This window comes from Dermochelys coriacea, chromosome 10, assembly GCF_009764565.3.
Source record: "Dermochelys coriacea isolate rDerCor1 chromosome 10, rDerCor1.pri.v4, whole genome shotgun sequence".
In the NCBI taxonomy this organism is placed as follows: Eukaryota; Metazoa; Chordata; order Testudines; family Dermochelyidae; genus Dermochelys; species Dermochelys coriacea.
Genome location: NC_050077.1, coordinates 12,694,025 through 12,720,220, shown reverse-complemented (window position 1 = coordinate 12,720,220; position 26,196 = coordinate 12,694,025). Strand labels below are relative to the sequence as shown.

At 48.7% G+C, this 26,196-nt stretch overlaps 2 protein-coding genes across 10 annotated transcripts in view; both read right to left on the bottom strand.

Moving 5' to 3' along the window:
- Positions 1–3,148: 3,148 nt before the first annotated feature.
- On the bottom strand, positions 3,149–14,883 carry LOC119862329 (paired mesoderm homeobox protein 2-like). Of its 5 annotated transcripts, none has more exons than XM_043494166.1 (4): positions 9,509–14,883; positions 8,616–8,875; positions 6,445–6,602; positions 3,149–5,324 (listed from the first exon to the last, which is right to left on the bottom strand). In XM_043494166.1, the coding sequence occupies exons 2-4, from the start codon at positions 8,839–8,841 to the stop codon at positions 5,001–5,003; spliced, it is 708 nt and encodes a 235-aa protein (XP_043350101.1). In that variant the 5' UTR covers positions 8,842–8,875; positions 9,509–14,883; the 3' UTR covers positions 3,149–5,000. The 5 variants fall into 5 exon arrangements, with proteins under 5 accessions (XP_043350101.1, XP_043350102.1, XP_043350100.1 ...); XM_043494167.1 differs by having other exon boundaries at positions 10,101–14,883; XM_043494165.1 differs by having other exon boundaries at positions 8,616–10,286; positions 10,397–14,883.
- A 10,187-nt stretch (positions 14,884–25,070) lies between these two features.
- Positions 25,071–26,196, bottom strand: part of INTS1 (integrator complex subunit 1) — a 40,087-nt gene continuing 38,961 nt past the window's right edge. For all 5 annotated transcript variants that reach the window (XM_043494160.1, XM_038418869.2, XM_038418867.2 and 2 more), the window contains exon 48: positions 25,071–25,673. In XM_043494160.1, coding sequence (XP_043350095.1) covers positions 25,558–25,673 — 116 coding nt within the window. In that variant the 3' untranslated portion in view covers positions 25,071–25,557. The remainder of the gene's footprint in view (positions 25,674–26,196) is intronic.

The window sequence follows — 26,196 nt, the reverse complement described above, 5'->3', positions numbered from 1 at the left end:
CGCTGTTCACATGAACAAGGCGAGGAATAAGGGGAGATGAGAGCAGCTACTGTGAAGAGGCAGAAGGGAGTTCTTATAAAGAGGTCATTTTTATTTAAAAGGGAGAAAATGAAACCTTTGGACTTAGCAGCTTTAGGATCAAGTTAACCCCTCCCATCCTCCAAAATCCATCTTCATGTTTTGACTTTCAAAAGACATCATCCTAGGAAAACATTGCTGTCAGGTGACGCAGGTTGAAAACGTATTGAGGGGGGCGGACTCAGGATGGTTCATGTGCCCAATGCTGGCAAAAGTATTTACAATGGTAGCCAGCAGTGAATAGATGTCATTCGCTGTGCCAGCCAAGCTGCCTTGATCTTAGATATCACCACACTAGGCTATAGCAGGCAGTGAACAGACCTGTGGGAATAGTTCTCTCTCTCTCTCTCTATATATATATATTTGGGGCATATAGGAAGTGAAAGAGGGGCTCTCATCCCCTTTCTGCGCACACAGAAAAAGGTCTTTTTTTCTCTTCCTTAGGGTTAGAATGAAAATGTTGGTGCCTTTAAACATGAAATCCCAGTTTGCTGGCTATTACCAGTACCAGGTTCCGAGAACAGCCTTTACTTTCCACTTCATCACCTGGCATCTGTAGCCTGTATCACTGATTTCAGAGTAGCAGCCGTGTTAGTCTATATTCACAAAAAAGAAAAGGAGTACTTGTGGCACCTTAGAGACTAACAAATTTATTTGAGCATAAACTTTCGTGAGCTATAGCTCACTTCATCGGATGCATTTTCCACCGAATGCATCCGATGAAGTGAGCTGTAGCTCACGAAAGCTTATGCTCAAATAAATTTGTTAGTCTCTAAGGTGCCACAAGTACTCCTTTTCTTTTTTGTATCACTGATAGCACTGTGATCAAGCAAAGGGAAAGTCATCTTTGTCCTAGTTCCCCTCTCAAAAGTATGCTTCAGAGACAGCTGCGCTCTGAATCACGAAGACACAGACACAGACCCTGAGTTAGTCATTCCCCATCCGCGGTTCCCCTACAGCTCATTCTCTGCAGCCCCCAATGTGCATCAACAAGTTTTGGTACCTCCGGAAACTAGTCCCTTAAGCCGCCACTCCCAGGCTAAGGTCCACTTCCAGTGAAGACACACACCCCAAATACACACCTCAGAGAGTGAGCACAAGAGACACCCTTTGCCAGATACACATGCTAAGAAAGACGCACAAACAGCAAACACCCATGTACACAAGTCACCCCAACATACACAATGCTGAGAATGACAGCACACAACATGTATACTCTACAAAATACACAATATCAGTATTGCCAACCCCAAGGGTTAAAAAACTAAGAGTCAAGCTCCCCCCCATCCCCAAAAGAGAGAATTTTAAATAAATAAATAATTTTGAGGTTTGTTGTGCTTATCTCTTGGTGTTTGAGCCTTTAGGGGTTGTGTTTTCAAGTTTTTCTCCACAGGCTAGAGACTTAATTTTTTTAAAAAATAAAAGCTGAGAATCTCATGCAATAACATGACTCCAGGAGATGAGGCTTTAAGAAAAGTATCATATGACTGCAATCAAATCGCAGGAGCTGGCAACACTTCTCCTGTAATCCCATGACGGTAAAAAGAAAAGGAGTACTTGTGGCACCTTAGAGACTAACAAATTTATTAGAGCATAAGCTTTCGTGAGCTACAGCTCACTTCATCGGATGAAGTGAGCTGTAGCTCACGAAAGCTTATGCTCTAATAAATTTGTTAGTCTCTAAGGTGCCACAAGTACTCCTTTTCTTTTTGCGAATACAGACTAACACGGCTGCTACTCTGAAACCCATGACGGTAGGAGCTGGAGCTTTAGGAAAAATAGCAAATATCATGAGATTTGCAATAAAATCATAAGAGTTGACAACACTACAAAATGTAACATCTCCACACACCCCAGGTACTGTATACCCTTCTCCTGTGCCTATAGAGCTTTCTATGGAACAAGCTAGTATGGGAAAGAGAATGATTCAGAGTGCAGCTTTCAAAGGAGCCTCAGCCCAGTCTCTACTTTTGTACGTCATCACCGACATGAACATTTTGGTTGTGTATTAGCTCTCACACACACAAGCAGCAGAATTTCCATTTGTAAAACCCCTTCTGTGCCGGATGAGTATGCACAGGTGGGATTTGCCTGCCCTTGCCCTCACACATGCAAGTGACTGCCTGGGCACAAAGGGAGGTTAGAATTTGAATATTTGGCCAATGGACAACTAATCAGACAGAATCACCAGTCAAACGGTCGGGGTTGGTCCTGAAACAATGGAGTCGATGGGATCTCCCCTGCAGTTGTACAGCAGCAAACGTAGCTGGCATGAGCATGAAGAAGCAAATGCTTCAGAACAGCCACATAGCAGCACTGGGAATCCAAGGGCAGAAAGAGATGGGGGAAGTAAGATGAGATGTCAACAAAAGGACTGAATCTGAAGCAGTGGTTCCTATTATTTATTAGCTGTATGGAGATAGTGCCCCACCAGGACCCCTCTGTGCTAGGCACTGTACAAACACACAACCAAGAGACAGTCCCTGCCCTGCTGATTGTCGGAGAGCAGCCTTTGGACTGGGAATCTAAGCACTGGGCTGAGAAGAGATTAATAAAGGCAGGGCCATAATAGCAGTAAAACCTGGTGTGGATCTTTTCCCCAGCACAAAGATTCCCCTGAAAGGAGACCCTGAATGGAGACGCTTGCTCATATGCTTACATGTGTGCGCCAGCCTGCAAACATACGAGTACATGCATGCTGACAGACACTCCCCTATACATGGACACATGGGCATTTACATGTGCACAGGTAATGAGCTCTGTTATCATTCAGCCACCTGGCTCTTGGGCACTGAATCCACTCATACAGCATGTGTGAAATCAGCATGTGTATCCTGCAAGTAGCGTTACTGGCTACTCTGTTGTCATTGCTCAGCTCAAAACTTTCCTTTCTCCCACCAACTCTGCCTTTGGAAATGCATTTCTTCACTTCTGCGTGCTGGGCAACTTGGAGACAGGAACACATGATTCTTAGCCCACGTCTGACTCATATTCCTGGCCTAGTGTCTTTGCTCTCTGATCAGTGGGGGACAGAGAGGGAGTTTCCACAATACACCATGTGACTCTAGAACAGTTCTATGAACCAGTTTATTTTCTAGGTCTTATTTGATCATCATCCAACAGGAAGAAAAAGCAAATCACTTTAAAGGCAGCAGCATCTCTAGTAATCTAATACTTCTGCTCCGCATCTGACACCAGCAAGCTGGTGGTAGAGACCATGAATAGGGAAGAGTGCCAACTCATTGAGTCTGGTTGAGCAATGTATTATGCTTCCTCTTTCATCTCTTTTCATCTTACTTTACTTCTCGTACCCCTTTCCATTCATCACAGGATCTAGGGGGTGGAATGGTCACTGGTCCCCACAGCCAACGCAGAATTGGCCCTCAGAGTACAGTCTATCTCCTCTGTCCATGGCTATACTGGAACATTTTGACCAGACTGATGGGAAAGAACTGATGGGAACAAAGGGGCTCACCTTCCCCTGCCCACTAGCCCTATGCTAGGACTAATGACATTGGCTCAGTCAGACTGCAGAGAAGTCAGACTTTTGTTTCCCTTCCTCATCCTCAGAAGCTGCTTCAGATACTCCCCCCAACCCTTTGCAGACAGTGGGCTGACTGGAAGGACAGATGCTATGCCTCTGTAAAACAGTTAGCTCTGGTTAACACCAACCCCCCACCTCACGACACTCCTCTGGAATCTCCCGCACATCAGCACCTCACAGGGTTTGACTAGAAACAAATGTCCAGCCACTGGTGAATTTAGGAATTGTGGTCTCCCCCAGCGCACACAGCTCAGGCACCTTCTAAGGAGCTGTAACACCTGCAGAACCTCAAGGCCCTCTAATGGTTATGGGAGGTATAGAGGGGAAGGAATAGCCAGGAAGCCACAAGGCACCAAGTTGAACACTGGACAGAGACCCTAGCTCTAATGTGACCAGATAGCAAGTGTGAAAAATCGGGACACTTTTTTTCCAGGGGGAGGGATAGTTGCATATATAAAACAAAGCTCCTAATAATGGGACAGGCCTGACAATATCAGGATATCTGGTCACCCTACATGGCTCTGGACAGCAGGTGAGAACTCCACGTGGTCCCAAGAGCCATGCTACAGTGTGAAGAGCAGGAGTCTGCCTGCTTCATACTTCTCCCGTTCTACTGCCTAAGGGCTCCAAGGCCCCAGCTAAGCATCCAACAGCGTGCCAACCATCCAGGATTGCCCTGAACTCTCCAGGAATTAATCTTTAATTAAAGATTATGTCATGTGATGAAACCTCCAAGAATACGTCCAATCAAAATTGGCAACTCTACCAAACACAGGCTCATTGGATCAGAGCCTATGACAAAAATAGCTTAATTTGAAGAAGACAATCCAGAGTAGAGAGGTGACATCCTCCTGCTAACAATGCGCTAATGCATGTGTTCTAGTGAAGGGATCCTGAGAAATAAGCCTGGAGCAGGGGATGGGTCTGTCCCTGCTCAAATATGGAAGTATTTTAACCAGGGTATCTTAGACCCAAAGTCTCTGCATATGCAGTTGTCCCAGTTGAGTGCAGGTGCTGGGAAGTGTAATGCAAACGCCAATCACAGAGAAAGGAGTTCAGGCAACAGCTACCAAACAGGGAGGCACCAAGGGTAATCAAAGATGGACAAGGCTGGACAACAGCCCTCAGTGGGCTTGGGAAGCCCCTATAATGCCTCTGATGCTCCCTGCTCCATTCATGGTGACTATAGCCCCCTGAAGAAATGGATACAGTCTTTGTTTGGGAGCAAAGGTTGAAGGCCCAGAGGCTGGAGAGGTACGGGAAAGGGGATTGATGTCAGGATCAGTTTCAGGCAATATCCGTTTATGCCCAGAGCTCTGCTGGGTCTGGTTCTGAGTCAGGCTGCCCCACTGAGCTGCAGTGGGGGTCAATTACAGCCTCATGCTCTTGTGCCTTGACCCACAAGCTGGGGGTGCTGCAGGAGCAAATTTCCTCTGGCTGTGGCTGCCCCGGTGGCTTCAGCTCCCCTGCAAAGGGGAGGTCTAGGAGGAGGCTGCCCTTTGGGGCCAGTTGTTGGCCAGTGATCTGAGTATCCTTCCAGTGTTCCAACTCTAGAGCTCCTACTTGAACCTTCGATTTCCTGGGGGGCTTGGGGCTTCTTGTGTCCTGAGCCAGACAAGTCCCTAGTGAGGGCTCGGCCCAGAGCTCGGCCCTGCAGTTTCAGTTGTTTCCTCAGCTTCGCCCTGCGGTTCTGGAACCAAACCTAGGGAAACCCAAAGGAAAACAGGCATTAACTAACCATCTTTTTGCCTGCCTGCACTCTCACGTGCTGCTGGCAAACTGGAAAGCATTGGGTTTATAAAGCATCCATCCTGCATCTGTCTCCCCAGGTTCCTCTGGGAGAGCTGTAGCTCCAGGAATGCAGACAGAGATGGTTATACAAGTGAAGGTTTTAAACCAAAACAGAAATTTCAGGTCATGTCACATAATGGGGAAAAAAATCTCATTGCAGAAGTGTCCCTCTCTCTCATGCGCGTGTGCGTAATCTCACAGCAGATTCCCAAGCTGTCAGCCAGTTCTAAAAGGAGAATCCTAATCCCATTTACCCCCTCCTCCACCAAGGAACTGGACACTTTCACACGGGCTCCCTGCGCACCACTCCCTCCCTTATGAGCTGGGACCGCAGAGAAACCGGGGGACGTGAGCAGCTCTCTTACTCTGAGCCTGACAATGGGTCTCAAGCCTCATTTCCCCACCCCAGACCCTCCAGAAATGGGAGGGATCCACCACTCTTGTTCTCCAGAGACATGGTAGACAGTGGTCCAGCTCAGATCAGGGCAGATGTCAAAGCCGAGGTGAAGAGAGGGGAAACACAGGAGAGAGAGCAGGGGCTGTGCTGGGTAGATCCCACAAACTCTCACTTTCCCCCACCATGCAGCTGGGTGACATCCCCACTTCAACCATTTCCCAACCCTGAGAGGAGACTGATCCTTACTCTAGCTCTCCCCCAAGACCTGTGGCTGCAAAGTTACTACCACCAGAGCCAACAGGCAGGCGGAGCTGAGCCCAACATCTAAAGGTTCCCTCCCGCCTCTTACCTTCCCTGGCCCGAAGTGGGTTCCTCGGGCACCAGTGCCAATGGGGCAGGAACATCAATGGGGCTGGGAATAAGCACAGCGAAGATCAGAGCAAACAGGAGGTGATGGAGCCTCCTGCAGCAAAGTCCTAGCCCCCTGCCCAGCAACCCGAGAGGCTGGGTTCAATGAGCTGCCCTCCCGGCCAGGAGGTCGGGGAGAGGAGTTCATTGTAAGCTCTATAGACAAGGGCAAGGTGCTATTGCCAAACACTAGCCTGGAGCGCAGTACCCCATGAGCGTCCAGTACCTGAACCCTGGCCTCTATCAGGTCTAGCCGGAGGGCTAGGGCCTCCCTCATGAAGACGTCAGGGTAGCGCGTGGTCTCAAAGGCTGATTCCAGCTCCTCCAGCTGCCAGCTGCTGTAATTGGCTCGGGCTCGTCTCTGCTTCTGCGGGCGAGCTTCCTCTGGAGAAAAGCCACAGTGACTCCAAATGAGCTAGTACCCTCACCAGACCAGCTTAGGGGCACAAAGCGTGGGCAGCACACTTCACTGGGCACCATGCTAGCCCTTCCCCCTCCACTGGGCACTGTCCACCCTTCCCTCACCACCAGTCCCTGATGAAGAATGAGCCCCGTGCTCTCCCATACATAGCCTGTCCCCTTACCAGGGCCTTTGTCTCTCATCATCGAGACCGAGACCTTTCAGTCAACCACGCGAGGAGAGGAGACCTCTCAAGATACTTGCTGTTCAATTTATTGTAAGTCTAAAAAGCCTTCCACTCCTCAGTATCTAGATTTCATTCAGCTGATTTTGTCTGGGCTATTTCACGTAGTGTCTGAGTGCTTCACGATCTCGAACGTATTTAGGATGGGATGGGTGGCACGGAGGTTCTCATCGGTTTAGCGGTAGTGCCCTGGAACCCCAGCCAGGGACCTAGACCCCACTGTGCTAGGGGCTGCACAAACACGGAACAAAGAGACGGCCTGCTTGCGCTTGGGAGGGTGTTACAGGGTAGCTGGTTCCCATGGATACACTGAGCCCAGCTCCCCTGGACCAGAACAGATGCACCCAATCCAGCCAATTAAAGAGGCTAAGCTAGGCCTGGGCCTATCCAGGGCTGCTTGTGGCAGCTGGACTGAGACAGGCTGCACCTTGGGGAAGGAAAGCCACACCAGAGTGGAGCTAACTCCTGTGGTGGGTCCCCAGAGCGAGGGGTCAGGGGCTCATGGAATCAGCCCTGGGGCTGCTGCTCCAGCAAAACTCAGACTGGGAAACTGCCAGGAGCAAGATAGCCTGAAGCCTGAGGCTAAGGAATGCGTTAAAAGGCTGTTTTCTGGTTGTTCGCTAACCTCTGTTCAGGAAATAACCCCACTTGAAAAGCCTGGGCATGGCAGTGTGTGCTCTGGGGCTGGGCAGAAGCGCTGGCCCAGGGATAGATGGGCGCCTAACGCCACCAGTGAGCACAGCTGCCATCCTTCCACTTGCCACAGTACCCAGGGTCCAGCTAGGTAAGGTCTAGAGCAGGGGTGAGCAAACTTTTTGGCCTGAGGGCCACATCGGGTTTCTGAAATTGTATGGAGGGCCGGTTAGGGGAGGCTGTGCCTCCCCAAACAGCCAGGTGTGGTTGACACCTTCCCCCACCCCATTCCCTGTCCCCTGATGGCCCCCCTGGGACCCCTGCCCCATCCACCCCTCCCTGTCCCCTTACCGTCCACGGACCCCCGCCACCACATCCAACCCCTCCTCTCATTCCTGGTTGCCCCCCCCCGGGACTCCTGCCTCATCCAACCACCCCTTCTCCCTGACTTCCCCCTGCCACTCCATCCAACCCCCCTCTCCTTCCTGACTGCCGGCCTCCCTGGGACCCCTGCCCCCATTCAACCCCCCCTGTTCCCTGCCCTCTGACCACCCCAACCCCTAGCCACGCCCCCTGACCACCATCCCAAACTCCCCTGCCCTCTATCCACCCCGAACTCCCTGTCCCCTTACCGCGCTGCCTGGAGCACCGGTGGCTGGCAGCGCCAGAGCACCAGGACAGGCAGCCGCGCCACCCAGCTGGAGCCAGCCACGCCACCGCGTAGCACCGAGCACCAGGTCAGGCCGCGGCTCTGCAGCTGTGCTGCCACTCAGAGCATTGTGCCAGCAACGCAGTGAGCTGAGGCTGTGGGGGAGGAAGAACAGTAGGGGAGGGGCCGGGGGCGAGCCTCCGGGGCCAGGAGCTCAGGGGCCGGGCAGGAGAGTCCTGTGGGCCGGATGTGGCCCGTGGGCTGTAGTTTGCCCACCTCTGATCTAGAGGGAGGGGATAACAACAAACCAACACATTTTAGAAGTGTCTGAACTCTTCTCCTATACAATCACATCGCAACAATTTTGAATTCTGGTTTCTTGGGACATTCCAGGGGCTCAAAGCAAAGACTGTGCGTCCTGCTGGAAACTGGGAATTTAGCTGGCCCCTGGGGTCCCTTCGTCTAGCTTACCTGAGAAGTCCCCCAGCTCCCCCAAACCTGCGCCTTGGCTTGCCAGCAGCAGTGCTTGTTTGCAGGGCTCCGGAGGGCTGCAGGATTGGAAGAGCTGGTAGCTGAAAAGAGGAGCTGGGAGGAAGAGGCTGCAGACAGGAGTGGATGCGAGCTGGGCTGGGAAAGCAGGGCTGTAGAAGTGAGATGCAGCTGGGAGCGAGGACACCATGTATTCTGAGCCGAACATCCTCCAATTAGGGACACGAGCAGAGCTGCTGCGCCTGGGTGGAAAGGAGACAGGTGGAGGATTCCTGCTCTTCTGGCCCGTGAGAATCCCACTCATCCACCGGTGGGGAAGGGGAATGTGAAAGAGCCTTGCCCATTGAGGAGACCTGACTCCAGTTATGCTGCAGTCCAGATTAACCAGGGAGACATTGTTCCACTACCCAGATGCTGCAGAGAAAGGAGCAAGAAGCCCCAAACAAAGATACTCTGGAATGAATTGTCCATGGGAAACGTATCTCCCTGACCTCCATCAGCTAGAGATGGGTCATGCTCTGAAGCAGGAGGGGGTCTCTTTTGTTGGGGGGTTTTGGATAATGGGGAGAACTGACTTAGAAGCCTGAAGACCACAGGGTTTCTTACTCCTGAAGGAGACTTCAGAGCCTGCTGCCTGGTTTCCCACTCCCACAAGGGAGAGCACCAGCCACCTTCAACAAGACCAGAGGGTTGAGCAGGATTACTGCACTCAAGACTTGAAAGAAGGATTGAGATCGTAGCATATGGCTCATCCTGATGTCCTGGTGAGCTGGCTGGCTCTGCTGGGGAAGCCATAGCTGGCTCCTGAAGTTGGGACAACCAGACTTTAAAGGCTGATGGTCAGATGCAGCCACAATGATCCAGACCTCACTCACCTGAAACTCCTGTGGAGGGAGCATAACCCTGTTCAGCTCATGGCTGCCAGAGAATCATGGCTGCACTACACCCTGCTTGTTTGTCGGCTCAGAGGCAACATCAGAATAGACTCCCGATACTGCAGTATTCAGGGCCCAGCCAAAGCCAGTACGTGTGGAATATTAAAGCTGAAGAGAGATCTCTTCAGCCTCAGAGCACTTCTGGGGTCAATTCAAGGTTTCTAGCAGGGAGAGACAGACAGGCCGGTTCTCTCTCCAAACCACCTTACCCATCCGTAAAGAAAACCATGCCAAATTTTTGTTTGTTACTTACATAGCACCTACAGCGGTCTAGGTGACTACAAATAGTCACTCAGTAGTTTACACGGTGACCACAAAGGAGTCCAAACTCCACCTTCCAGCAAACCCCACTGACATGAAATTTGGAGAGGATAAATTATCAGTGCGATTTTGGTAATTTAGTGGGGGGGAAGAGAAAGAGACAAATGAGTTTGTCTGCACAGGAAGGGGAAAGGAAATGCCCCTCCCCAAAGCTAATTTCACCTCTTCACTCCTCAGCATTAAGTGTACATTGATATTCCTGAACATTTACCATGCTGAGGAGAGTAAAGTCCCACTTCAGAACCAACAGGATCCCCTCTTCCCTTAGCACTGCACTGAACACCCCCTTTTTGAGAGGCTACGTCAGCCCCAAAGGAGGGAACAGCCATTTGGAACATGGCAATCTTGACACAATTTGCACCAGACTCTGCTCCAGATGAGTCCGAAGTCACAGAAGCTGTAAAGGAAGATGAATTTCAATGGGCAGAACACTAGGAATGCCCCCGCCCCTGACCTCACCCCCACTCTCAGAGCACCTTTTCCCCACTGAAATCCTCCCCATCTTACCTGCACGGAGTGATTCAGAGATCTGCAGAGCTGGCTGAGTCTTGGACAGGTGAGTTCAGGTGTACTGGAGGATTTGAGCTGTCTGTTAATCCAGGTATGTCCAGGAACAAAGTGGAGACAGTCCTCACCCTGTTCTCTTTCCCCCACCAAAAGCTAAATGTCAGGTTCCAATTAAATTACTGTGGTGGTCGGGGAGGGGTCTCTGCTGACTCAGACGTCTCCAGTGAAACCGAGAGCTGGTCTGGACTTTCCCAGGTGTGTCCATGTAGGAGGCAAACTGCAGACAGAGTCTCTGATCACCCACTTGTGTCCAGCAGGTATGAAGTAAAGAAACTTCTTACCTGAAGCCTCTTTTCCAAGGCCCTCCTTTCCCCTCCCCTATTCAGACACTAAATTAACTTCTTCACTTCAAAGAAACTCTTCAATCAATTAGAGGGGAGCGTGAGCTGGGATTGAATTTCCAAGTAAATATTCCTACTAATGGCTCCCTAGCAGTGACCCAGAAAAGCTGTCTCACCTGCAAGAGGAGTTCACAGAGCTCTCTCTAAATAGGAGACAGGAAGAACTGCCACCAAGATTCCAGCTGAGCCAAATGAGACATCTGAAGCTACCTCCACTTTACATGGTATCATGTTCATTATGGAGGGAGAGCCCCAAGCTTTCCAGTCAAAAACATGTTCTCCTGCTGCTCTCCTGTCTCCATCACGGTCTCTCCATTTGCACAGATTACTTTAAATTTCTCTCTTGGGAACATGGAGCAAGGAAATGAAATCCCACAAAGCCAGGATATTCTGCCTTCCAGAATTACCCCAGGCCTAAGATTACTGGGCATTTCTCCTACTGTTTATTTCCAGTTGGATTTTGCACAGCTTCTCCAACAGCTACGGTATTAATTTTGCTCTTGTGGATTTGCAGGAAGAATTTAAAAAGTAACTAATGTTACTAATGTTAGTGTGTCCAGCAAGAACAAACAGTTAGTGACTAGAAATGAAGACAAGAGACAGCAGAGACCAGAGCTCATTGGAGCAGGGGGAGAAGAAACTCAGGAGTATGAATAGAGGACCGAGAGCATGGCTGGCTAGAGGAACCAGAATCTGAGAACAGAGGTCACTGGATTATAGAGGCAAAGGCCTGGGAGCAGTTAGAGGCCAGGGTGTGGGTGCAGCTACAGCCCCCCGAAGTGTTTGTGACTAGAGATGGGAGACCAAAAAGCAGCAAGCAATAGAGAACGTGGTTTAGGCTGGCTAGGGCCTAAGACCCAGATGCAGCCCAAGTCTATGGGGCAGACACATCTGGAGACAAAGGAATGGGAATATGACCAGGAAAACAAAGCCTGTGGAAATGTGCCTCAAAATGCTGGGATGGCTACAGCAGGAATACAGGGTCTTGAGCCTGAGGAACTTGGTCTTTGCACCATTTGGGTAGTACAGTTTAAATTCTTGAGTTCTCCAAGATTAAATGTGCCAGCACCTTAGGGAGCACACGAGAGCCTTGCAGGCTGCCTGGTCTCAATCTTCACGCTGTTACGATGACATGCCATAGCTACCTGGACTTCTGGGGCTCCCAGAATTCTAGAGAGGGCTGAGTCCAGGGGCCAGCAGTTCAGGTTTGATTGATCATCATACAAAGAATTACCCCTCCCTTTTATGGCGAAGGCTGTTCTCAGAGAAAGATGAGGCTCTGCTGTGACTCAGGCTTACTTCTCTCAGCTGGCTCCGCTGGGCTAGAGATTCCCTCCAGAACTGAACACGGGCCTCAGAGCCAGCAAGCAGCTTGAGACTTCCCCAGAAAGTCCCCTAGTCACAGGGAGGCACAAGGGTTTGTCTGTCTCTTGTAGCTTTCCCTTTCCGAACTGCCATGCCATTCCACCTCCCTTCCGGGTCCCTTCCTGCCAGCCTTTGAAAGTGGTTGGGTCACATCCCTGGAGCTCGGAGAGTGCCTCTCACTGGGACAGAGTTTGAACTGTAACCGCATCCCAAGTGGCACATAGCTGATTCAATTATTTCCATTTACCAAATTGATGCCTCCCCTCCCCAGCATGGACACCCCATTGCTGACAGACGGATGGCCTCTCTCTGTCCTGCTAACTCCAGGCCACCTAAAAGCAGTACAAGATAGTGCCTGCTTAGAGCACCTTCCTCCTCCCCCCACTTCAGTTCAGTTGCCAAGGAATGAATGACAGCCCTCAGCTGACCAAAGGAAGCTGGTCACTTGCCCACTCTGAGCTCAGCTGCAGGGCTTTAAATGTGCTAGGTGCTAAACAGCCAGGGAACAATTGATTCACCCCATCCAACTAGAGGAAATACATGTGGTGGCCTGAGGTGTAGGCACAAGCCAGGTTGTTATGCAAGAGCTCTCGATTACAGAGAGCTCCCCCTCCCCATCTCTTGGCCCACTCCCCCGTTGTTCACCCCACTTGGCTCCCCCACAACTCCCACTGTATTCAGAGCAACATCTGTTTTCTCGGACACCATAGGCACATGGTTGTGCTATCAGCCTCCCAATAGATCTAAACAACCCACTTTTGGCCATGGGGTGATTTTAATGTTGTACCACATACAGGATTGGGGAGGGGAGTGAAGGTTGGATTCCATTCCTGGCCTAATTAGCCCATAGAATAGTCTCCCAAGGGAAGCAGTAGGAGCTTCCTCATCTGGGACGTTTCCAAGCAGTTAGAGAATGAACTTGGGCATGTTCTGTAACAAAGGATCTTGCAGCAGCAGGAGGAGGAGGGGCCAGGTGACCTAGTGGATTGTTGCCATTTCCCATGGCTAGGAGGTGGAGAACTTTGAGATTTCACTGATAAAATCAGAACAATGGACAATTTCTTCTTCCCTTCCATGGGCAAAGCCCAGAAGCCAGAGCAGCCTGGAGAAGGGAGGAGAGATTATCCTCCTGAGCTATAACAGCGCTTCGATGCAGGGAATACATACTATATTCTCTGCAGCCGCTAGGTCAGGTCAGGCCACTGGACTGACTGCAGTTTAGCTCCTTGTTCCCCTTCACGAGCCTCCTCTTTACTAGGAACGGTGCCTTCTTCAGGCAGGAGGGGATCCCAGCTCTAGCAGAAACACATCCTGAATGCAGAAGCACAGAGCTTGGAAGGCAAAGCAAAGGCCATATAGGTGTGAGAGAACACCAAAGAGCAGAAAGTAACCTCCTCCCAAAGTAGTGGCCCAGAATGACACAGACACAAGTGGGTGGAAGAGACAAGCTTTCGAGCTTTGGTCTCTTCCACCAACAGAAGTTGGCCCAACAGAAGATATAACCTCATCCAGCTGGTCTCATCTCATGTCGTGGGACCACCATGGCTACAACCACACTTGCAATGGATGCAAGTGCTGAGCATGCACCACATTGCGACACCCTAACTCCACACGGGTGCTTTCAGTCAGCTGAAAACGTAGGGAAGCTGCAGAGAAAGCTCTGCTTTGAAGCCAGTAAATCTTTAGAGCTTGAGGGATCACACTCCACCCATTGGGCCTTGGAACCGGCTGGAGGGCAGTAACTGGGGCCCAGGCTTGTATGAAGGGTCAGCCACCAGCACAGTCTGAACTAACACTGTCCAGGGCAATGCCTGAATGATTAGCCCTTGATTTCGTTTGGATCCTATTGTGGGCACTAACATCTCACTCTGAAGCTGCAGTGGGAGTGAGCGATCGAATAAAAGCTACTGTTAGCTTTCTCGAGAAAGAAATAATCACTGTCATGGGAAGCCTTTCCTGCTGCCACCTGCTGTTTGCAGGAGGATTTGTAACCCTGCCATTGCTGCAACAGTGACAGAGCGATACCTGGTCTCCTGGAGAAGGAATTTGCCTTTCTTTGAATGGGGACAGGCTGAAAGCTGAGCAGGGCAACAGGGAGTCCTGCTAATTGGTGAGGCTTTAGAAACACTGAACAGAGGGAGCAGGAATGGGGGGAAAGGGAACAGAGGGTAAGATAGTCAGGGAGGGTGGAGGGGGGATACAGCAGGAAGGAGGCCATGGCAGACTGGAAAGGACAGAGCTGGGAGAAATGGGTGGGGAAGAGGGGAGAAAAGGAGCAAAGGAAGGAGAGAGAGAGAGAGAGATGGGGGGTGCTACAGGACAGTACTGAGATGGATTAGCAGAGCTGGGGCAGAACTAGACGTGCTAAGTGTGATATAGGATTATGGAAGAGTTGGGGGCAGAGAATTTGCACCCTATTTTCCCTATACCCTGGCTGCAGCCCCTCACACCACAGCTCTAAGAGGCTTTAAAAGACAGGAGACGGACAGAGCCAGCCTCGGCTGTGCCCGCCTCAGAGTTTACCATCAAACCTGCTGCTGTTTCCATGTCAGTTTCTCTCACAGCCTCCTTCCTAAAGCTACGTCTACACCTAAATCACTATAGCAGCGCTTCGGTGTAGACAGTCCAGTGACTAGATGGCTTCTCCCATCGCTGTCGCTAGGTCAATGGAAGAAGTCTTCCATCGACCTAGCACTGTCTACATGGGGGCGGGAGGTGGGAGGGGGAGGGTGGGTTAGGTCAGTGGAGCTACAGCTCTCCGGGGTGAGGATATTTTACATTGTAGCTTTGCCAGTGTAAGTTTTTGGTGTAGAGCAGTTTGACTCTACCTGATCTTGGTAAACGGCCAAGAGCATCTGTGCCTGCTCAGGTACAACGAGGTGTAACGGCAGCTACAGGTTGTCCCTACCCCTATCAAAGGGGTATATGCAGAACAACGATGCGGCAGATTTCTGCAACATTACTTGTCCCCAGAGGAAAAGCAACTTGCACAGAAGCCAGCCTGGTGTGTCACCTAGGGCAGTGCTTCTCAAAGTGGTGGTCCGTGGACCAGTGCTGGTCCGCAAGCCATTGGCTGCCAGTCCGCGGCGAGTTTCCAGGAAAGAAAGGAAGAAATAATAGTATAATTTAAAAATTGCACTGGAATTCCACCAAGAATAATCAGTCGATAAAAGTCAATATTAAATAATATTAATGTTTTCAGAAGTACATATAAAATTAATAATTGTGCTACAGCATGTTTTGCATGAGACATGCGAGTGCATGCTTACCCCACTCGTTCGCATAGAAAGATCCCTCCCCACCGGCAGTTACCACTGAGAAGTTGAATAAAGAGCGTCATACGGCTCTCTGCGCCTTTGTCATTTGGGACCCCGTCCAAACCTACGGATCTGAGAACGTAAGCACTAATTATATTATAAATTTTAATAATTATTTTCTATCCTATCCCGCCGTATCCCTTACGAAGTAGATAGAGACAACTGAGCACTACACACCTGTAGTCAAATAGACAGTCCTTTTACGAGCAGGATTTTATAATTGTACTATAAGAATTGATGTAAACTTATTTCATTCTGACAGCCACCCTTTTTGAGTAACAGAAAGGAGTGACCATCTGAGACTGGGATCCTGTTTCCAATATGCATTACAATTAGGACCTGTTATAAAGTTTAGTTAAAATAACAGGAGTACTTGTGGCACCTTAGAGACTAAAATTTATTTGAGCATAAGCTTTCGTGAGCTACAGCTCACTTCATTGGATGCATGCAGTGGAAAATACAGTAGGGGGATTTTATATACACAGAGAACATGAAACAATGGGTGTTACCATACACACTGTAGCGAGAGTGATCAGGTAAGGTGAGCTATTACCAGCAGGAGAGGAAAAAAAAAACCTTTTATGGTGATAATCAAGATTGGCCATTTCCAGCAGTTGACAAGAACGTGAGAGGAACAGTGAGGTGGGTGAAATTTACTGGACACCATTAAATTAGGCTTGAATAAAGACTGGGAGTGGATGTGTCATTACACAAAGTAAAACTATTTCCCCATGTTTATTTTCCCCCCCTACTGTTCCTCACATGTTCTTGTCAACCGCTAGAAATGGCCCACCTTGATTATCACTACAAAAGGTTTTTTTCCCCTCTCCTGCTGGCAATAGCTCACCTTGCCTGATCACTCTCGTTACAGTATGTATGGTAACACCCATTGTCTCACGTTCTCTGTGTATATAAAATCCCCCTACTGTATTTTCCACTGCATGCATCCAACGAAGTGAGCTGTAGCTCATGAAAGCTTATGCTCAAATAAATTTTAGTCGCTCAGGTGCCACAAGTACTCCTTTTCTTTTTGCGGATGCAGACTAACACGGCGGCTACTCTGAAAGAAAAAGTGAGACTTGGAAAGACCAGGAGACAATCAGAAAATGTCCATTGTATCGGATGCCAAACATGTTAGCAGCATTGATGATCTCAGAGGCGAGACTGGCACCCCTGAAGGCAAGACAACAATAGGATATAATGATGGGAAGCCCGACAATAACCTTCAAATGATAACAGCAGAAAACCCCAAGATTAACACCACTTAAGGACTAATGATTGCAAAATGCATGGACTCAAATAGGAATTTACTACTATAAAGCTGGGCTGTTTTGCCATGGAACTCTGGGTTCAGTCCTGCAAAGCCTTGGAGCATCGGATCACAACTGACAATGCCCAGCTCCTCACTCGTGCTCAATCTAACTGGCCGTTAGATTGCCTCAAGCTACAACAGACTGGTAACTATGAACAATAACTGGCAGGACTCGCTCTCTCTCTCTCTCTCTCTCTCTCTCTCTGTGTGCGTGAGAGAGAGAGAGACTGAAAAGCATATGCTAACTGTTGTATTTTCAATAAATGCGGCGTATTTGCCTTTTTCCCCTGAAAAGATCCCATGTGTTCTGTATGAGCATAACATCCTCGCTTCCTCCATATCCTTATATCGTTTCATATATGCTGTCATTGTTCTTCCCCTCTTCTAGAGTCAAACCTACGTGTTTCTGCCAGGAAGTTCTCAAAATTCCTCACTTTCTCACTCCATATCTTTCAGACAGGTAAATCTTATTTTTGATGTTCATTATTCATTCTTTCCACATGTTTAAACCATCTTAACTTTCCAATTATTATCCTGTTTGCAATTTAATTTTAACATTTATATTATCTTCTTATCCTAACATTACTTACCCTATTAATCAATGTTCTCCAACACATATTTCTCAATAAAAGCATTCCCACTGCATTTATTTGGATTTCATCCTAATATCACAAATTAAGTATATACCTGTGTAATGGAATTTATATTAATTATTTTTATGCCTAATTTACAGATGGCAAAGCGAGGCCCAATTGACATATTTATCAAGCAGAGACATCCGGTTGCTGAACACGCAAGTAAACCTGAATCAGACGACAGCAATATAAATGAAACCGAAGTATTGTCAACAAAAAGAATTCGTACTAGCTTTACTCGGAAATAGACGCCTCATACATTCACTTTGGTTTTGTAGCCACAAATGATGGTGGACCGCCAAAACCGGAGTGTGTTATTTGTGGTGATGTGTTGTCTAACGACGCAATGAAGCTGTCAAAGCTTGGTATTTAAATACAAATACAAGAGGTATTTAAATACAAAACATAATTAAATTAGTTCAAAGCCGAAAGAGTTCTTTGAAAGAAAGCATGTTGATTTAAAAGGCCATCAGAAACAGATCTTTGAAGTGTCACACATAAATACTTGTGCTTTGCGAGCTTCTTATAAAGTAGCGCTTTGCGTTGCTAAGGCTAAAAAGCCATACACAAATTGGTGAGACAGTAGTGATACGCTGTATTAAAAGATGTTTGCATGGAAATGCTGGGCGAGCCAGCGGCAAAGAAAGTGGCTCAGGTGCCACTTTCAAATGACACTATAGCTCAACGAATTCACGATCTGGAAGATCAGCTCATAGGCTAGATTAAATTAGCAAAGTACTTTTCTTTGCAGCTTGATGAACGTACAGACGTTGTTAATACGGCAATTCTGATGGCGTACGTGCGCTTTGAACATGAGGGTGATTTGAAGGAAGAGTTTTTGTTTTCTGCTTCACTACCAACAAAAACAACTAGTTCTGAAGCGTTCAAGACTGTGAGCGACTACATCATTAACAAACGTGGATTGGATTTCAAGTTTTGCGTAGGCGTATGTTCTGATGGCGATGCTGCAATGACAGGACGGCATTCTGGAGTGGTTACCCAGATTAAGGTGCTTGCACCCGAAAGCAAGTCAATGCACTGCTTCCTTCACCAAGAAAGTCTTGCAACAAAAAAAATGTCAACAGAACTAAACAGCAAGCTCAGCAAGGTCATAAACATTGTGAACCATGTAAAGGCGAATGCTTTAAATTCAAGACTATTTGCTGCATTATGTGATGATATGGGAGCTGATCATAAACAGCTCCTATTGCATGTTGATGTATGTTGGTTATCATGGGGAAAAGTCCTGTCAAGAATATTTGAGCTCCAAAACGAGCTTGCCGAGTTTCTTCATGACAAAAAACCAATTGGTCACAATTGTTCCGAGATGTGCATTGGATAGCCAAGCTGGCTTATTTGGCCGATATCTTTGCCATCTTTAACAATCTCAACACCTCCATGCAGGGAAGGATGGCTTCGTGTCTTACAATGGCAGACAAGATCGACAGACAGAAACGAAAGCTAAAAGCATGGAAGAGTGGAGTGTCAAGAGATCGTTATGACATGTTTCACAACTTAGCGACAATCATCGCCGATGCAGGTGAATACTCTGATGTTGCATCTCTATGAAATGTCATCAGTGAACACTTGACGAATTTTGGCAGAATGTTTTGAGTTTTACTTTCCAGCAGAAGATGATCCACGGAAAGGGACTGGATGGATCCGAAATCCATTTATTCCATCGAAAGATGACTTAACTGTCACTATGGAGGATAAATTGTTGGAGCTGGCTGTTGAAGAAAGATTGAAGATGAGATTCAAAACTACATCAGTTGCTTCCTTTTGGATAAAAGTGAAAGCAGAATATCCTGAGCTTACTGAAATTGCTCTGAAAACTCTTCTCCCATTTCCTTCAACATACCTCTGCGAGACTGGCTTCTCAACCATGAGTGTTATTAAGACAAAGTACAGGAATAGTATGGATAATCATCCTCCATTGCATATGGCACTGTCCTCAGTTGAGCCACGACTGGATAAACTGACAAAGAAGCAGGCTCACCTTTCACATTAGTAAAGGTTAAGATTTTAACATGCCTATTATTGTGTTAATAATTTTTTTTATAATATCTTTGTTAGGAGACTTTGCTGGTTTGATTTTTAAATATTTTTAATTTGTATTGTAATATTGTATTATTTGTTTACAAAATAAACAAAATTAAAATGTCTGCCAACTTTTATTGTATTCATTATATTGTTTCCGATATAAATTATATTACTACAGATGTTCAAATAATATTTTCTTGGATCATAAACGAATAGTCATTTTATACTATCCGCACAGACACACAGCCTTTCAGTCAGTCTTCAATGTATTTAAATGAGAACATCTCCGCATGTACGCCACACTCCCATTCCAATTAATACAGTGAAGAATGTTAGTTTTTCTGATCTGATGTGCTACATGCCTATGCGAAAATGATGATAATGTGGCACAAATATGGTACCAGTCTCTGGCAAATATGGTACCGGTTCCTGGCACATTGGGGGAAAAAAATTGCCAGTCCACCACATCAGATAGTTTGAGAAGCACTGCTCTAGGGGACAATGAGAAAGCGCTCACGCTCCCTGCTTAATGGCTACACTAGACTGTCTCTTCCCACTAACCTGCAAAAGCAAAAAGGCCTGCAGGCTTTTACAGGATTTCTGCCAGCTGCAAGCAAGGAGGTTACGGGACCACATACTGAGACCCTTGTTCTGGAGCAGACACACAACCAAGCCTAGGTACACGAGCAAACTGGAGTGCAGCCAAGGAGAGGTATGGGCTGCTCAGCCCAGAGTGACATCATGAAGGACGGGGCTGGCGTCCTGAAATCACAGGCATGGATGCAAGGACCAGAAACCACAGGATGGAAAGGGGGCTGGGGGAGGATATGCAGTGAGAGACCTGCAGGGAAGACGGGAGAGGGCTCTCTCAACACAGAGTTTTGCTCCTCAAACAGGAAAGACACACGGAACATCTGGACCTGCATCTCCTTTTCCCACCATTGCCCTTTGGTCCTGACGGACCACATCTTCTCAAATCCACCTGGAAATCCTATGGTCACATGCAATCCTAGCTACTCAGGCTGGTGAGTGGGCGAATCCTGTCCCTGGGAGCCCTGAACCCAGGAGGGCCATGCTTGTGTGTCAGTGAAGGAGCAGGAACTGAGTGTTTCCCCAAGGTGCCCTGGGGCTAATGCTAGAATTGAGCTCCAATCCCAAGGCAGAGCAAGAACTCAGCAGCAGCAGCTCTCTCCAGGGCTTGGAGGCAGGAGAATGAAGCTCTTGCCTCTTCCTCTACCTTCTGCTAGTGTGGGAGGAGACTGGAGACCTGCACCTTAGTTCCAGTCCCTGCTATGATCCCCAGGGAAGCAGTCGGGGGGAGGCTGAGGTGTTTCTTGGCCCTTCCCCTTTGGGCGCTAGTTCTGTTGGCCCCAGAGACAGGTATCCCCCTCCCTGCCGCCAATGCACCTCAGTTCTGACCTGAAGCACCCCCGCTCTGCCAGTCTGGACCCCCAGCTCTACTACTGCTCCTAAAGCCCGATAAGCTTCAGCCCTTGCTATTCCAGTCCAGGGTCTCTCCTTGGGACACTGCCAGTTCTGCAAAGCATTTGCAATGGCAGAGACTAAAACAAGACCACCGCCCTCCTTAGGCTTTTACAACGGTTCCACAGTTAAACCCAGACCCCAGATCAGGTGGAAGTTTAATGCATTAATTCATTGCAGCAGGGAGCCCTTGGAAAGATCCTTATCCACTTCTATATCAGCTCCAGTGTGGGGCTCTTCTCGATGGGTCCCCGGGTAACAAATAGCCATAGCTCTTGGAGACAGTGAAGCACTCCCAGTTGTGTGTTCTCAGACTGTCTGTAACTGGATCCCCCTGCACCAGGCTGTCTGCATTCAGTCCCGGATCATTTGCAGAGTAAAGCTGAAATATCCCTTCAAAAAGCAACTGGGCTGAGAGGGAGGAGGGAGCCCAATCACTCAGGCATCAGACTTCAAAGCAGGAAACACGGCCAGCAAGGGGCACTGGCCTCCGGCAGCGCTTGGCCAGAGCAGCTCACCCCTGATGAAAAAGAGCCAAGGCAGCATGAGGCCAAGCAGGTAGGTGAGCAGGACACACACAATACCCAGCAACTTCTCCCGTCAGGAGGCAGCTGGTTTGCTCAGAATCTGGGCCGGTAAAAAGCCTCCTAGTCACCTGTTAACCAGCAGTTTACGCGTCACTGATACCACGGCACCCAGCGACAGGCTGGACATGACGGGTGACCAGACACCAAACATCCCTGCTTTCCCAGGGCAAGCAATCCAGCTTGGATTGCCTCTCACGGGACAGGCTCAGAAGGATTTATCTACTGAACCGTATGGTTCAGACGCAGTTTCTACAGAAGCGTTCGTGTTTACAGACCTGGGATATACCAGGTAAAATGTTAGTGGTCTCTAAGTCACTGAGCGTCTCTCCCCAGCCCTGCGTGTCTGGTGGCTGCTCCACATGGGAGGGGAGTTCCCTTCTGGAGCTCAGACACTTCTCTCCGGGCTGGCAGCACTCAGGAGGCAGCAAACTCAGCCCATGGGCTTTCAAGGGAGCCATCCAATCCTGAGGCAGTGCCTCCGTACAAGCTTAAGGATGCTGGTTTGGCACCTGTGCCTCTCTCTACTGTTTTTGCTCAGAAGAGACCCTCAGCCCAAGGCAGATGAACCATGGTGGTGCTTCCACTGTGGCCATCCTGGGCTCCTCCATTAACTACCTATCTACCCCATCCCCAACAAATGAAACCATTTATAAACCTCTTCCCTCACTTCTCTACCAAGGGAGCTTTTAGATCACTCTCCCCAAAGCGGAGGAGGGGTTTACAAAGCCTGCAGTGGATAGCGCTGTCAGTTTAGCTCAGCTCTGCTACTCCCTCTTGGAGGAGGGGAGGAGAGAACCAGCTCAGCTGGACGGAGATGAAACACAGTTATAAACAAGCACTGATTAAAAGGCGGGCCAGTGTCATTGCATCAGTAATGCCGTCGCTAACCGTTTTAGAACTGTCACTTCTCCCGTCCCAGATAAGAGGGGTTGTGCTCCAGGCCCATCATCCCTGCATTCCACTCCAGTGGCAACATACGCCCCGCCTCGAGCTGTCTTGGCACTTCAAGGTGCCTCGCCTTCAAACCTCTCGCACAAAAGCCCCCAAATTAAAAGCACCGGGAACTCAACCTGAAAATTAATACTGGCATGCATTAGTGATCCTATTAGTCCCCTGCCGCAGCAGCCACACTGCATTCCCAGCCTCAACAACAGATCGCAGCTGGAACATCTAACTCAGTAATTGTAGTAGGCTCCAGTATTTATAATGTGTCCATCACCGTAGGATCTAGGCATGGGAGGGGTTGATTCAATGGAATGCACAGAAGGCAGCAAGTCGTAAGCGATGCCTCTTATTCAGTGAGATAAAGACGAACTCCAGCTAGGGTAGAGGGGCTGCCGCTGTCCTGCCAGATCAAGTGACTGCACCATTCACATCCTGGCCACCCACGTTTCCTCGCACACTCCCTCCACCTCTGAACTAACTTGCCGGTCTCGAAAGGGAATGGTTCAAAGCCAGGCACATGCAGTGCAGCTGCCCCCCCACTGCACTCTACCAGAAATCTTGTTTGTCCATACACCCATCTCTGCCAATGAACCCAGAGTGTGGCCAGGAAACACCTTCTGCTATTCCAGACTGGGACACCTGCAAAATGGCTGTTTGACAAACACACCTAGGAAACACCTTGTTTTTTGAACAGAGGCAAATTAGCAAATGCAACCAACAACATGGTGTTTGGTTTCGCCCATTTCAATGTTTAATTCATTTGAACAAAGACTTTGAGATCCAACTCTGCATCTGGGATTTTCAATGAACTCTTTCAGCAGGGGGGTTCAGGAGCGGGGTACAAGCTAACCCAGTGCTCGGCCAGTGTACTTCTTACTAACCTCCTCTCCCTCTTGCTGTCACCGTCCGGAGACATTTCCACTCCACCTGACACAAACCACTTTGCAATGGCTCCTCAAATCCTGCCTTGCAGTTCCTGGCTATTCCTGACCTATACCACTGGGGGAGACACCTGCTTAGTGTGATGAACTGTGAAGAGGTTTTAATGATACTCAATAAAGGGACTAAATTCAGAATAGCCAACAGATTTCATCTGTAACCTTTCAGATGCAAACCCAGGGCATTAATCCTACCATCACTGAGACCCTCAGGAAAAAAAACAAACTATTTTTATTGACTTGATCTTCAGCTTGTTTCTTCACTTAATTTATTTCTAGCTACCTGTTACAGCCCCTTCATTGGTTGTAAAGCAGATGCTTTGGAAGACAGGAGTACATTGCATCATGAATTGATGGCTCTAATCTCTTTATTTAAAAGCCCAGGTAAGAGACTGATGGGCTGTGGTTAGAGTTGTCTGGGGTTTTAGATACCTCCCCCTGCTTTAGCCTTCTCTTAGTGGGTTCCCTTCCCCTGTGAACTCCAGCCAGCGAAGAGAATTGGGTGAGACACACCAAAGGTGCCTCACATTTTCCCCAGGGCACATGAAAAGATGCCAGACTAACAGCCGTGGAGAGCGGAGTCTTCTACTTATCCTCAGAACAGGTAGAGAAAAGGCAGTGGCAGTACAGACTTTCCCACTGCTGCCTCAGCCCTGACAGAGGGAGAGTAGTTTAGGTGATGTCTACACTGCAAAAAAAGTGCTCTTAACTCTGGTTAGCTAACTTGGGTTAAGAACACACTTTTTTGTGCAGTGCAGACGTACCCTGAGGTCTTGGCTTCTCTGCTGAGAATGCTAACAAACGAGCCAACTGCGTGGTGCATCCTTGTCAATGAGGAACATACTTCTCCCACCAGCGCATTTCACTGCCCAACAGCAACCAGGGCGCAATGACCACCTCTACCACCTGCAGACCTAGAGGTGAAAGGAGCCATACCTTAGTCATTACTGATTACACTGTGTTAAGCCAAACTGCACTGACACCATTCCTGGGGTACGGCAAGAGACCAAGGGGAAGGAAACAGAACCGCCAGCATATTAAGCAGAGACTAAGAAGATGTGTTTAATTGTAAGGGGAGGGGGGAACCTACTAGTCTCTGCTCCTCCTACACTCCTGCGGTCATGGGTATCCACGCTGAAGGACCAAGCCACACGGCCTGCCCTTCAGATAAGGAGTCTGCCTGCAGCGATACTGGTGCACTGAGTAAATGGCAGAGTCCAAGGGAAAATGATTGTTGGATCATCAAAGATGCTTTCTGTGTATATCTGCTGCCATGGAGGGGTTTCTGTGGGCATAGCAAGGCACCTTTTGTTGACATACAAAAATAGTAATGAACAGCAATCCCTAATATGGCGGCTCTGGCTGCCACGGGCCAAGCACAGAAGGTCAATCTGGCAGAGGCTGGGCCCACCTACTTATCCTCCAGAATGGTTTTCTGCTTGTGCAGCAGAAGGAACAAGGAGCAAACAAACGCTGCTGGCAAAGGGGAAGACTCCACTTTGGCTGTAGAGGGCTGCAACTAGGTTTTCTGTAAAAGTCCCGTCTTGCGGAACAGCCGTCCAAAGGGAAGACGGAGAGAGAGCCTAGAGAGGACTCGGAGAAGGACCGAGCCAAACGCCGAGAAGCAGTAATGCCAGCAGAGAGCCTAATAGGAACTAGAAGAGTTTTAATTTAAAAAGGAATCACAAACAGTAACACTGAGTCTCTTGCTCTGTATAGATTTCTGTGTTCCCTCCAACATGCAAAGGACAATCCAGTGGTCACAAGCTTAGAGAGCCCCATGGCAACTCTCCCTTCCCCTATCCCAAATGCTATGGCCTCCTGGATGTGAGGTGGTGATTGAAGTCATAGCCACTGCCCAACAGGAAGTGGTAAATACCCTCCGAGATCCCAAGGATGTGGTCCCTTGTAATACACTGTGCTTAGAAGCCCCTTTGCTCTCACCGAAGTGATGTCCTAAGTAGGATCTATCCCTGTATTCCTTCAATCAGACCCCAGGTGTGAGCTCTCCTTCTGCTCAGCCTGGCCTTCCACGATCACTCTCTCTTGTCCCCCCAGCCCACCGGCTGGAATACAAAGTGCTTCCTCACAGCGATTCAAGTCAACCGGACAAATCAGTTCCCAGGGCATCGATGTTCACATCATGGCTTCCATATGCAGAACCTTCAAGGCCTCTGAAATCTGCGAGCTGGTGTCTATCTGTCCATACATCCCAACCAGAAAGGCCCTGTGCAATAACACTGCTGCATGCTCTGCGAAGGGGAAAAGAGAAGGGTAAGAGAACTGGTCTAACCAGCCCTGACTTGCCAGTAACAATCATACAGCACAGAGGAAGGGCTAGGACTAGTCCCAGCAAGAGAAACACCAGTGCAGCGGAACTAAGTTTTAAACTCTCCAGATGGGGAAAGGCAGTAACTATACACTATCACTCCCAGGCATACAATTAACACTCCAGACAAGTAACTGATGGGTACAAAGCACCTTAACTCAAAGAGGAAAACTGCTACATGATCAGAACTATTTGAGAGAGAAGCCAATGCTAGCAACATGGGGAGTCCCTGCAATAAATTCCTTCCGTGGCATTCAGAGCGAAGCTGCCACTGGCACTGGGCAGGCCAGCAGTAGCACTGAACCAAGCACCAATGTCTAGCGAGAACTTCCCAGGAAATTCCAGTTTCCAATACAGACAAAAATAAATCCGACACTGAAAGCAGTTGAGAGAGCCTCTGGAAAAATCAGTTTCCAGCCTCTCAGGGCTCAGTGTGCAGCAGCAAA

Coding starts and splice junctions, on each gene's coding strand:
- LOC119862329 (XM_038418888.2), bottom strand. CDS start 8,937: ATGAGTGGGATTCTCACGGGCCAGAAGAGCAGGAATCCTCCACCTGTC. Junction 6,603..8,615: donor GGAGCTGGGGGACTTCTCAG/GTAAGCTAGACG, acceptor GCTTTTCTCCAG/AGGAAGCTCGCCCGCAGAAG. Junction 5,325..6,444: donor TGATAGAGGCCAGGGTTCAG/GTACTGGACGCT, acceptor GGGTTTCCCTAG/GTTTGGTTCCAGAACCGCAG.